Raw genomic sequence first — 13,292 nt, 5'->3', positions numbered from 1 at the left:
AGGACTTGTTGGTCCGGTGTCAGAATAATGTGACTGGGTGAGACATGAAGCCTGTGCTGCGACTTCTGTCTTGTGTGTGGCGCACGTTATATGTCAAAGCAGCACCGCCCTGATATGGCCCTTCGTGGTCGGCTGGGCGTTAAGCAAACAAACAAACAAACAAAAAGTAAGATGCACACCATGTCAATGGCCTTAAAGGGGCGGTTTGACTATTTAAAGTGGACACATTGTTTCATGACATCAGTAAGATGCACACCATGTCAATGGCCTTAAAGGGGCGGTTTGACTGTATTTAAAGTGGACACATTGTTTCATGACATCAGTAAGATGCACGCCATGTCAATGGCCTTAAAGGGGCGGTTTGACTTTATTAAAGTGGACACATTGTTTCATGACATCAGTAAGATGCACACCATGTCAATGGCCTTAAAGGGGCCGTTTTACTGTATTTAAAGTGGACACATTGTTTCATGACATCAGTAAGATGCACACCATGTCAATGGCCTTAAAGGGGCAGTTTGACTGTATTAAAGTGGACACATTGTTTCATGACATCAGTAAGATGCACACCATGTCAATGGCCTTAAAGGGGCGGTTTGACTGTATTAAAGTGGACACATTGTTTCATGACATCAGTAAGATGCACACCATGTCAATGGCCTTAAAGGGGCGGTTTGACTGTATTAAAGTGGACACATTGTTTCATGACATCAGTAAGATGCACACCATGTCAATGGCCTTAAAGGGGCGGTTTGACTGTATTAAAGTGGACACATTGTTTCATGACATCAGTAAGATGCACACCATGTCAATGGCCTTAAAGGGGCGGTTTGACTGTATTAAAGTGGACACATTGTTTCATGACATCAGTAAGATGCACACCATGTCAATGGCCTTAAAGGGGCGGTTTGACTGTATTAAAGTGGACACATTGTTTCATGACATCAGTAAGATGCACACCATGTCAATGGCCTTAACGGGGCGGTTTGACTGTATTAAAGTGGACACATTGTTTCATGACATCAGTAAGATGCACACCATGTCAATGGTCTTAAAGGGGCGGTTTGACTGTTTTAAGGTGGACACATTGTTTCATGACATCAGTAAGATGCACACCATGTCAATGGCGGGCACAGGGAAAAGGTCATTATCTTCACATGCACAATGTTCTATATCTAGACATACCACATGCACAATGTTCTATATCTAGACATACCACATGCACAATGTTCTATATATCTAGACATACCACATGCACAATGTTCTATATCTAGACATACCACATGCACAATGTTCTATATCTAGACATACCACATGCACAATGTTCTATATCTAGACATACCACATGCACAATGTTCTATATCTAGACATACCACATGCACAATGTTCTATATCTAGACATACCACATTCAGAATAAATTTCCCATACAGCATGAATTTCAGTTGTAAAATTCATCACACTATTTTTGGTAACAAACTTTGGGCAGCGTACAGTCAAACCTGTCTGTAACAACAACAAGGGACCCGCCTATCGTGATCCTTGTAGAAAGGTGGATTCTAGAGGAAATAATCTCATTAGGGATCCTTTGGGGTGATTGGAATGACAGGTGGTTGTTATCACGAGGTGGTCTCAAGGGCAGTTCCACTGTATTGTACTGTGTGATTGTGAGACACATTATGGGCTAAAGTGACACGTGTGTTGTGGCAGATGATGTACCCGACGGCGAGCGAGGACGCCACGGAAGAAGTGCTGCACTGGGAGCCGGTGGACGACATGGAGTTTGACGACGACTTCACCTTCACCGTCCCCAAGACATCCTCCGTCCTTAAAGACGCCATTACCACCACCGCCAACAAGCTGCAGCTCAAACAGGTCAGTCTGCTGTGCTCAGTCACTTGTTGGCTATTGGATGTGTGTGTTTATTACAGTCTGTGTGTCCTTGTTTCTGTGTGTGTGACACAAACTGGTAGTCTTTGAGTGATCACGAACATGTCTTTATCGTGCTATTGATTCCTAAAACTACTGTGCTGACTCAGTCATTATTGTGTGGCTAACTCATGTTATGTCCAACGGACATGAATAGTTACACTTACTTTACCTTCATAGCAAACCTCATCTCTACCCCCAAACCCCCACCTCCTAACAGAAGAAACCTGTAATGATCCACACAATGATCCACCCGCTGCCATAATGTGAGCTATGTAATATTTTTAGTGAGAAGACTACTTATGAGCATGATTGTGTGAGCTGTGATCATTGTGGTTTCAGATTGGGGGTGGGTGTGAGGACAGTGACAGTGACATGGAGGACTTCCACTCAGTGCTGGAGGACTCCGAGTCCTGTCTCAAGCTGGTCGACCGCTCGCTCAAGAAGAAGCGCAGCAACCCCATGGGCTCCGGCCTGGCAGCGCACGCAAAATACGTAAGTAACGTTCGTCATCTGCCATGCCTTCCCCAGTCAGGGAGCTTGCTAGCATTCGTTTTCTTTGCCACATTCACCAAAATGGCCTTAAATTTTATGCTATATTTTTTGTAAGGTTAAGATCGTCTTTGGCATTAACTTTCCCCCTTCTGTAAAAAGTTTGGCAGCTCTGCCAGAATGATGGCAAAGTTTGATGCCATTTGAAATCAGTTTTGCCTACTGCCAAAGCCTAAAAACATTCTTGCCACTGGTTTGCAAAGATGCTACTGCAGTGTTTGTCATGCAGGGAATACTTTGCAGCGAAAATGAAATAGGAATGAAGAAGAGTCGGATGATGTGTGACCGATGTTGATAGTGATGTGATGTCACTTTCAGGCGGAGATCCTAGCGACGTGCGAGACCAACATCGTGTGCATGAAGAACGTGTGCAGTCACCTGACGCAGGAAGACATCGGCATCAACGACGTGCAGCGGGTGCAGGGTGAGTGTGAACCGACAGCTCGGTCAGCAGTACAGTGGAACCCCACAATAAAGACCTCAACAAATCTGAGAAATCCAGGTCTTTAAAAGGAGGGATTGTTAAAATGGGGGTACATTTACACAGGTTTTTAACGGAGAATCCTAAGTTTTAAATTGGTGTGCCTTAAGATGGGGGTCCATTTACACAGGTTTTCAACGGAGAATCCGAAGGTTTAAATTGGCGTGCCTTAAGATGGGGGTCCATTTACACAGGTTTTCAACGGAGAATCCGAAGGTTTAAATTGGCGTGCCTTAAGATGGGGGTCCATTTACACAGGTTTTCAACGGAGAATCCGAAGGTTTAAATTGGCGTGCCTTAAGATGGGGGTCCATTTACACAGGTTTTCAACGGAGAATCCGAAGGTTTAAATTGGCGTGCCTTAAGATGGGGGTACATTTACACAGGTTTTTAACGGAGAATCCTAAGTTTTAAATTGGTGTGTCATAGAAGGGGGGGTTGCAGTGTGCTGGGCTTGGTGATCGACAAGAAGAAGTGTACTGGGGTTGGTGATCGACAAGAAGAAGAAGTGTACTGGGCTTGGCTGCTGCGTGTCTCGTCACCAAGCACCAACAAACAGCTAGACTCTTCTTAGTCAAGACCTTGTTCTCAGTGCTACACTCAGAGAGGAGCAAGTTTCAGTCTGCCTGTATAACTTGGTAACAATTCAGTGAAACATGCAGCAGTAGGCTTCTTTCCGACATTGATAACATGCAGCAGTGAGCTTCTTTCCGCCATTGATAACATGCAGCAGTGGGCTTCTTTCCGCCATTGATAACATGCAGCAGTGGGCTTCTTACTGCCATTGATAACATGCAGCAGTGGGCTTCTTTCCACCATTGATAACATGCAGCAGTGGGCTTCTTTCCACCATTGATAACATGCAGCAGTGGGCTTCTTTCCGCCATTGATAACATGCAGCAGTGGGCTTCTTTCCGCCATTGATAACATGCAGCAGTGAGCTTCTTTCCACCATTGATAACATGCAGCAGTGGGCTTCTTTCCGCCATTGATAACATGCAGCAGTGGGCTTCTTTCCGCCATTGATAACATGCAGCAGTGGGCTTATTTCCACCATTGATAACATGCAGCAGTAGGCTTCTTTCCGACATTGATAACATGCAGCAGTGAGCTTCTTTCCGCCATTGATAACATGCAGCAGTGGGCTTCTTTCCGCCATTGATAACATTCAGCTCAATGAGACTTGTGGGACATCAGTGCATGGGGCAAGGGAGGTAACGTGCTCTTGGGGAATCTGAGAGGAGCCTGTAAAAGTTGTGAAGGCAATTTTTGTGGACTGTGTATGTATGCAAATGGTAAAACACAGTTTTGCATGTGTACACAATCCCGTTTAAAAAAAAAGTTATTATACATGCTGAACATACCAGACATGCTATTGTGTGTTTGATATGAGAGGTAAAGCATAGAATTAATGTCTGAGTGCATTTTGCGTGTCTATGCATCCACATAAGCAAAGATCCAGTATAAAGTCTGAGTGTACCAGGTGTGGTTACAGACCTATTCTACCAGTGGGAGAAGCTACACGCCCTGGTTGTGGTTATCTATACAGTAGTTGTAGTATAAAGTCTGAGTGTACCAGGTGTGGTTACAGACCTACTCGACCAGTGGGAGAAGCTACACGCCCTGGCGGCGGATCGACACCAGCAGTCCCAGCAGCTGAGCGCGGTGTCTGAGTCCTTGGCGACCATCAAGTCCACGCTGACCGAGGCCCGGCGGTGTCTGACCTTCGACCTGTTCGCATCCAGGGAGGAGCTGGAGACTACCATCAACACGCTCAGGGTACGTTCTACATTCTTCACTCTCCTCTCAGTCCGCTCTTTACCATGGTACAATGTGTCCGGCATAGTCTGCTCTGCTCTGCTGGCACAGGTGTGTCTGTGTGTGTGTATCTGTCTGTCTGTGTGTGTGTGTATCTGTCTGTCTGTGTGTATCTGTCTGTCTGTGTGTGTGTGTATCTGTCTGTCTGTGTGTGTGTATGTATCTGTCTGTCTGTGTGTGTTTGTTTATGTGTGTGTGTGTGTGTAGAGGGGGGGTTTAAGAAGAAAAGTTTGGAGACTTTTTTTGGTGCCCAGGTGTTGACAGACAGGTGTTTCTGTGTGTTCCAGGTAAAGGGGGATCAGTTGGACAAGCAGCGTCAGGTGATCGGGGAGCACCGGCGTGTGATTGACAGCTTCGTGCAGCACCACCCGGCAATCAACGTGGCCAAGTTCCTGGAAGAGCTGACCACACTGGACAAGGCCACTACCGACACACAGCAAAAGTGAGTGTTGTCTCCCTTTGTTAGTTGTCTCTCTGTGTCTGGGACTGCTCTCTTTTGTTAATACATTGTATCAGTTGCGAACTCTTCAACTCTCCATTCTTTCAGTTCCGTCGCGATATAACCTTGAACGGTTGAAAACGACGTTAAACACCAAATAAAGAAAGAAAGAAAGATTCTTTCAGTTACTTTTCTTTTTCATCATCTTCTCTGTCTTCACATTCTTTGTCTTCACCTTCTCTGTCTTCACATTCTTTGTCTTCACCTTCTCTGTCTTCACCTTCTCTGTCTTCACCTTCTCTGTCTTCACATTCTTTGTCTTCACCTTCTCTGTCTTCACCTTCTCTGTCTTCACATTCTTTGTCTTCACCTTCTTTCAGAATGTTTTTTTGGTATATGGAGTAAGGAGTACCAAATATCAAGTCATGAAATATATACCACACATATTTTATTGATAGCACTCTTGTGATCCTTCCGTTAGTGATTGTAGCAACGGTCATGCTGTCATCTTTGAGGACAGATGTTGACAGCTTGGACAGAGTAGGAGAGTGTGTGTGTGTGTGTGTGTGTTATATGCTTGTGGTTCTATTTGCATTTAAACGATACCAAGCCTTGCACTACATGACTGTTAAATACCAAGCGTTGCTTTACACGATTGTTTTGTCATCCACAGGGTGAGCAGTCACCTGCTTGACCTTGAGAACAACTGGGCGGTGTGGGTGGAGTACCTTGAAGGTCAGCAGGAGCTGGACGCGCTGATGGCCACTGACCGCGAGCGACTGTACACGCTGCTGTGTCAGAGAGAGGCTGGTCACCGCGTCACCAAGAGAGACGTGCTCAAGGAACTGGAGGTACGGGCGAGTGGACTGGTTTAACTTGTCATATTTAGCTACAGTTGACCCCCATTTTACCACCTTCAACTAGCCCACAATATCAGGTCTTCAACTAGCCCTTAATATCAGGTCTTCAACTAGCCCACAATATCAGGTCTTCAACTAGCCCACAATATCAGGTCTTCAACTAGCCCACAATATCAGGTCTTCAACTAGCCCACAATATCAGGTCTTCAACTAGCCCACAATATCAGGTCTTCGACTAGCCCACAATATCAGGTCTTCAACTAGCCCACAATATCAGGTCTTCAACTAGCCCACAATATCAGGTCTTCAACTAGCCCACAATATCAGGTCTTCAACTAGCCCACAATATCAGGTCTTCAACTAGCCCACAATATCAGGTCTTAAAATGGAGGTACATTTACAGATGTTATGAAGAGAGATGTGAGAAAAAGTCTGACACATGTTATGAAGAGAAATGTGAGAAAAGGTCTGACACATGTTATGAAGAGAGATGTGAGAAAAGGTCTGACACATGTTATGAAGAGAGATGGGAGAAAAGGTCTGACAGATGTTATGAAGAGAGATGTGAGAAAAGGTCTGACAGATGTTATGAAGAGAGATGTGAGAAAAGGTCTGACACATGTTATGAAGAGAGATGGGAGAAAAGGTCTGACAGATGTTATGAAGAGAGATGGGAGAAAAGGTCTGACAGATGTTATGAAGAGAGATGGGAGAAAAGGTCTGACAGATGTTATGAAGAGAGATGGGAGAAAAGGTCTGACACATGTTATGAAGAGAGATGTGAGAAAAGGTCTGACACATGTTATGAAGAGAAATGTGAGAAAAGGTCTGACACATGTTATGAAGAGAGATGGGAGAAAAGGTCTGACAGATGTTATGAAGAGAGATGGGAGAAAAGGTCTGACAGATGTTATGAAGAGAGATGTGAGAAAAGGTCTGACCGATGAGGAAATGATAAAAGGAGTGTTCCCCTATATTCGCAGCCATTCCTTCTGTGGAGACTGCAAATCATATCAACAGTCTGGGGTTTCTGGGTTGTTGTTTTCATTGATGAAAATGTATGTGTCAGAGAAATCTGGGGGGAAAAGTCCTTTTACATTTGAAACATGATTTTAGTAAATTGACAGTATTGCTCTGATGTTGGCCTGCAAACACAAATCTATGTACATGTGTGTATCCCTTTAGTGATTGGAATGAATTGAAGCTTACACAATAGTTTGTTTGTTTGTTTGTTTGCTTAACGCCCAGCCGACCACGAAGGGCCATATCAGGGCGGTGCTGCTTTGACATATAACGTGCGCCACACACGTAAGACAGAAGTCGCAGCACATATTCTGACACCGGACCAAACAGTCCTAGCACTAACCCCATAATGCCAGACGCCAGGCGGAGCAGCCACTAGATTGCCAATTTTAAAGTCTTAGATATGACCCGGCCGGGGTTCGAACCCACGACCTCCCAATCACGGGGCGGACGCCTTACCACTAGGCCAACCGTGCCGGTTTACACAATAGTGTCTGCTGTGTTTCACTTGCTGCAAACATGCAAAGCTCTCTTAAGGCTGGGGGGGGGGGGGGGGGTGTCATCATGGATTTACCACATCTGTGTTTAGGAATCAGTAAAAACTTGTTAGTAGCTGGTATTATTTACTTACCAAGAAAGGCAGAAGATCACAATGACGGTTTAGTAGCAGTTGTTGTAGACGTGTGACTAAAATGCTATGCAGGCACAAGCGCTTAGAACTGTACCCACGGAATACGCGCTATATAAGCTTCATATTGATTGATTGATTGACTAAAATGCTATGCAGGCACCTACACTTGTTGGCAGTGAAAGTAGGCTTGTGTAATAATAATAATAATAATAAAACATTCTTTTATAGCGCTGTTCACCGCCAAATGGCACTCTCATGGCGCTTTACATTAGACATTAAAATTTAACATTTTACATATAAAAAGTTTTCTCGTAAGAAATAACATACAAGCATTAAAAACAATTCATGGACAACGACCACTTATAGTTATATAAGATACAGCAGTCCCTCTCATGAACGGACACCCTTGGGCCATTGCAAACCTGTCCGTACATTGCAGGTGGCCGGTCACGAGGGGTGCCCCCCGGCCCCGCCCCCCCCCCCCCCCTCCTTCACACACACTCAAACACACTGACGGACTGAGTGAGTCTTTGCTACTCGTGATCCAGCTCTACTTGTATTAAAACAATAACATCAAACTACTACAACTTATAACTGAAAGGGAAAACAACTGTCCTGTAAAAATGACGCTAAATCAATGGTGAAAAAAAAAAAAAAGAGATATCAAAGAAATCGTCAAATCACTGAGAACACAGGCACCCCATGAAAGCAGCCAAGCACATACTCACAGAGGCACACATGCTTGTGCAGATGCTTTGCAAAAATATCAATTGAAAACCTGCATGTCCTAATTTCTTTTTGTCTGGCTATATTGAATGCTTCAGGCAGTGACTTTTCCCTGTCCAGTTTCCACTTTCCCCTTACCCCTCTCTTACCCACCCCCCCCCCCCCCCCCCCCCCACCTTTACCCAGCCCCAACACCAAAAACATCTAATCTGCAAGGCAGAGTACACCTTTTTCTGAAAGGAAGAGTACTCCTCTTCAATTATATCCAGAGGTCTTCCAGCTGTCTCCACCATATCACCCTAGCGCTTCCCCCCCCCCCCCCTTTCACCAGCCCTCAGCCACTGTCTGTAAGTAGAGAGGTGTCAGAGCTGTATCAGCCTCCTGTCCACTCAGTGAGAGACAAAAGCCAAGTGGTCGTGTCTTACTTTTGACACTGACATTGTGTGTGTGTAGTGGGGGGAATAAAAAAAAAATGAAGAATGAACAGATCTTATACAGAAGTTATACACTGCAGCTCTCTTTAGCCACCACACCAGTTTTGGACTCAACCATCAGCTGGCATGCATAACATGACACACCGTGAAGCTGTGTACTGATGATGTCAACTCTGTGACTCCGATGAGTGTAGCTTCCCTCGTTCATGTCCGACAGACAAGGACAATAAATAGAAGAGCACAGTGCAATTTCGTGTTGGCATCTTCTCTGAAAGCAAGAACCTACTAAAGACTGAAAAACCAAAGTGCTTACCCCACTTCTGACCCGAATCACCCCCCCCCCCCCTCCTGCTGGGTACACGTGCACTCAACACTCAAGCTAACGCAAGACTGACACCTTTGCTTTGACCTGTGTACCAGGAGTCGGATTAGCCATGCTGCTCTGACCAAAACAACCCCCCTCCTGATGGGTACACGTGCAGCACTGCACTCAAGTTTACATACTGTCATCTAGCCTTTGTGGCTGTGACCTTTGTACCAAAAGCCGGACTGCTCTGTTATCGATTTTGTTGCTGTGAAAATTTGACGTGGTCTGTCCGTACATTGGAGGTATGACCTGCTGTTGGGACCGAAAATGAGTGTCCGCGTCCACGTTTTGCAGGTGTCCGTTTAAGGGGGGGAAAATATAGAAGAAAAACACTCCGTGCCGAGCAAATGTGTCCGTACATGTCAGGTGGCCGCTCACGCCGGGGGCCGTACATTGCAGGGACTGCTGTAATCTAGAAAAAATTGTTTTTAAAAAGATGAAATAAATGTATAGTCCTAGTCTGATAGCATGAAGTCAAGCTGTTATGGTGTCATCCTGTGTTCAGAGTTTTACAACTAGATTGAAGTGAAGCTATTGTGGTTTTATGCTGGACAGTTTAACAACTGTAACAGACTGTCGCATCAAGTGGTAAGGGCAGGAAACTCTCACAAGTGTCGCTGTCTTGGTGGAAAGTTACATCCTGTTTCAAACGCTACAGAGCAAGCTGTGTGGGCACAGTTGTACTATTTGTATGTACAGTGTGTACAGTTGGACAGTGAGTGTGTGCAGTGTGTGTATTGTATAATAAGAGCAGGAAACTGTCACAAGCTTGACTCTTGAGGAAAGGTTATATCCCGTTTTAAATGGTGTAGAGCCGCAGTGTGTATATATCATGCGGTAATGAGAGGGAGAAAGGTGTCGCACACTTGTGTCTCAACAGTATCACACACTTCACGATCTTATTCTCACCACAAGATTGTGTCGTGTTTCAGACGCTGCAGAGCAACCTGTGTGTGTACGAGGACAAGTTACACGTGCTGCAGGCTATGCGACAGCGCTTGACGCGTGTCTCAGACGACAGCACGCAGCGCGCGTTCCTGGCCTCCCTGGCGGACCTGCGTAACCAGCTGCAGGTTGTGTCGCAGCGCTGCAGGCAGATGTACCGCGATGTGGAGGACCAGGACTCCGCCACAGACACCGACCAATCACAGCTGGGTCGTCTGGCCGTCTCTGCTGCTACCGTGCAGGAGTCATACAAAGCCAACAAGAACATGTGAGGCTTTCTGCTTTTCTTGGTCTCTTCCGCCAATGTCTGTTTCTTGTTTTGTTAGTCTGTTCAGCCAATGCATTTGTTTCTTGTTTTGTTAGTCTGTTCAGCCAATGCATTTGTTTCTTGTTTTGTTAGTCTGTTCAGCCAATGTCTGTTTCTTGTTTTGTTAGTCTGTTCAACCAATGCATTTGTTAGACAAAAAGAAAGCTTTCTCTTATCTATTGGAGCTGATATTGCAAAGTTTCCATCACTCTTCACAGTGAAACTACATTTCCTCCACAACAGAGCATGACTCTTTGGATGGCGAGGGGAATTCCAGCCATACAAGTAAAAGCCCACGAGTCAACATGGGAACTGCAGCCGTAGAACGGAGAAGAAGAGAACTAAATAACAAATAGATATTTTAGTTTGGAAACATTTATATAGTGATGATACAGCAGCTTAGATTATCTTCAAACAATGTTTGTTTCAGCAAGTGTTGCTGATTTACGTTCCTCACATGTTGCTGTGAAACTGTGCTGTGCTAATGATTCCGTGCACCTTTGTTTTCAGGTCCCAGTTGAGTTGCTATGACGACTTGCAGTCTGTGGTGGAGGAGGGGTGTGTGTACCGAGCGGCACGGCGCGGCCGAGCGTGGTCCTGGCTTCGCTCCGTCCCCGTGCAGATCGTGGCTCTCATCATGGTGGCCGGCCTGGTCTACGTCCTTGACCCCGACATCCTGTCTGACCTTGCCAGCTTCTCTCTGACCTTCACGCCAGAGCTCAGACACATCAACGGGCCGCCGCCGCTGTGAACACTGTGTGTGGGTCCCGTGTGGACGTAAAGTCAATCATGCGTAGCAGAGACTGAGCTAGCCGTGGTCACGGCAGCGAGAGACTGTGTTCATACTTGTGATATTATAAGCGCCAGGCTTCATGTAAGGAGTTGGCGCTGGGTTGAATGTGTTGAGGAAGAAAAGTGGGATTGTTGCAATGGGGGGACCTACTGGGGTCCCTCGAGAGACTGGTGCACGCTGCCTGGTCCTGATGGCTGCAGTGTCACTGGTGTGTCAGTATGGCCACGGCTGGCTGGCTAGCTGGCTGGCTGGGTTCATGGCAAGATGAAAGTTTGAAACAAGGTTGACGTAGTGTATTGTTGTACTGTACAAAGCTGCATAATCTACAACTGTGTGCTACTGTACAGAGCTGAGTGCACGCCCAACTGTACAGAATAGGAGGGGTGTGTGAGTGGTGTATCATACTGTTCCCAGTAGCTCTGACCCCCGGGGGAAGGGCGTTGAGAGGTGGGAGGATGATGTGTATGTGGGGAGGACCATGTCCAGAATACATGTTATATGTACACAACTGAGCGGGCTGGCCGCTGTACAAAAAAACGGCTCGTTGTCAGTCGCCCAGCACATGTACAACACACGATGAGTGTCACATACACTGTACAGCATGCGTGTCACACAGCAAGCGGCATTGTGCAGATCACATCACAGCACACGCTGGATTGTACAGAACACAATGCACAGCGAGCTGGCATGTACAGAACTACACAGAGCGAGCTGGCCCCTGCATGTGTAGAATGTTCACAGAGCACAACTTGCACACAAGACAGTGTGAGTCGTCATGTGACACACAACACAATACAGCATGTACATACAGTATGGGTGGGTCCCTGTACAATATCCTCTGTAACCTGACGATGTGTGGTCCCTGCATAACTGGTCATTTAATATCATATTCTTACTCCGAATCACATTAGCATTGAGTCACCTGAGATGCTTATCACTGAAAAACGCTTACCCGGCTAAAGAATTTAAAGGGAAGCAACCCCATCACCAAAACGAAAGTGAAAGTAGCTTTGGTAATGGGCCAGTACACCGGGAGTTACCTCCCATACGGGTGTATGCCACGTCACTTCCTCTAGGAACACGTGCCTATTATCATACGTCTTTTTCACCTCGGAGAGGACGGTTCACTTTTTGACGCTCTGTGGCTGACCTTGTGTGTTTGAGTGACACCCGCCGGCCACGTTACCCAGCTTGTCTGCTCGCCTTGCCTACAGTTTGGTGAGCTCGTTCCCGTTTGTTGTTGGTTGTTTGCGCTGTTTCGTTACTGTACGTTGTCCGTTTTTTACGGACTTGTGTGTCAGTGACTTGCGTGTTTCGCCATTTTGTTGTGTGAGTTAGTTAGCTAACTCGTGTGACTTTGCTAGTAGCTCTGCGTGCCCTCTTTCTGTTTGGGCAAGTGTAGCTTTAGTATTTTGTTGACGCGTAAGCGTGTGTGTTTACTGTCTTTTCAGTCGTTTTGACTTACGTTTCAGTAAATCTTTTTGGCTTTGCCACGTGTTGTTGACGTTTGTGTCAGTGTCTTGCGTGTCGCCATTTTGTTGTGTGAGTTAGTTTTCTAGCTCGTGTGACTTTGTTTGTAGCTCTCCGTGCCTCTGCTTGTGGGGCAAGTTTAGCTATAGTATTTTGTTAACGCATTAGTGCGTGTGTTTACTGAATTTTCCAGTCGTTTAGACTTATGTTTCAGTAAATTTTTTCGCGTTGCCACGTGTTGTTGTCAACATGTCTGATTCAGACAAGCGCCGTGGCAAGTCGGACCCCAAGGGGAAAATTAAGGCTAAGTCTTCCTCTTCCAAAGCAACTTTACTTGTTACAGACCAAGAGCGTAACACTTTGTTGGCTGTACCAATTTCGGCGCCTAGCGCTGTTACTACTTCTGCTTCTTTTGCGGCGCCTAGCGCTACTGTTACTTCTGCACCTGTCTCTACATCGGAGACTTCGTCTTCTTTGTTAGCACCTGGACAAGGTGCGTTGGTTTCCTCTCTGTTAAAG

General features: G+C 45.9%; 1 protein-coding gene across 1 annotated transcript in view; it reads left to right on the top strand.

The window, feature by feature from the left end:
• Positions 1-12,177, top strand: part of LOC138952097 (uncharacterized) — a 161,183-nt gene extending 149,006 nt beyond the window's left edge. The window contains exons 10-17 of the mRNA XM_070323691.1: positions 1,709-1,873; positions 2,270-2,422; positions 2,798-2,903; positions 4,552-4,739; positions 5,066-5,220; positions 5,891-6,068; positions 10,191-10,471; positions 11,021-12,177. Coding sequence (XP_070179792.1) covers positions 1,709-1,873; positions 2,270-2,422; positions 2,798-2,903; positions 4,552-4,739; positions 5,066-5,220; positions 5,891-6,068; positions 10,191-10,471; positions 11,021-11,261 — 1,467 coding nt within the window. The 3' untranslated portion in view covers positions 11,262-12,177. The remainder of the gene's footprint in view (positions 1-1,708; positions 1,874-2,269; positions 2,423-2,797; positions 2,904-4,551; positions 4,740-5,065; positions 5,221-5,890; positions 6,069-10,190; positions 10,472-11,020) is intronic.
• The last annotated feature ends 1,115 nt before the right edge of the window (positions 12,178-13,292 follow it).

Source organism: Littorina saxatilis, linkage group LG17 (genome assembly GCF_037325665.1).
Source record: "Littorina saxatilis isolate snail1 linkage group LG17, US_GU_Lsax_2.0, whole genome shotgun sequence".
NCBI lineage: Eukaryota > Metazoa > Mollusca > Gastropoda > Littorinimorpha > Littorinidae > Littorina > Littorina saxatilis.
Note: the sequence above shows the minus strand (reverse complement) of the source record. Positions and strands in the feature narration are given on the sequence as shown.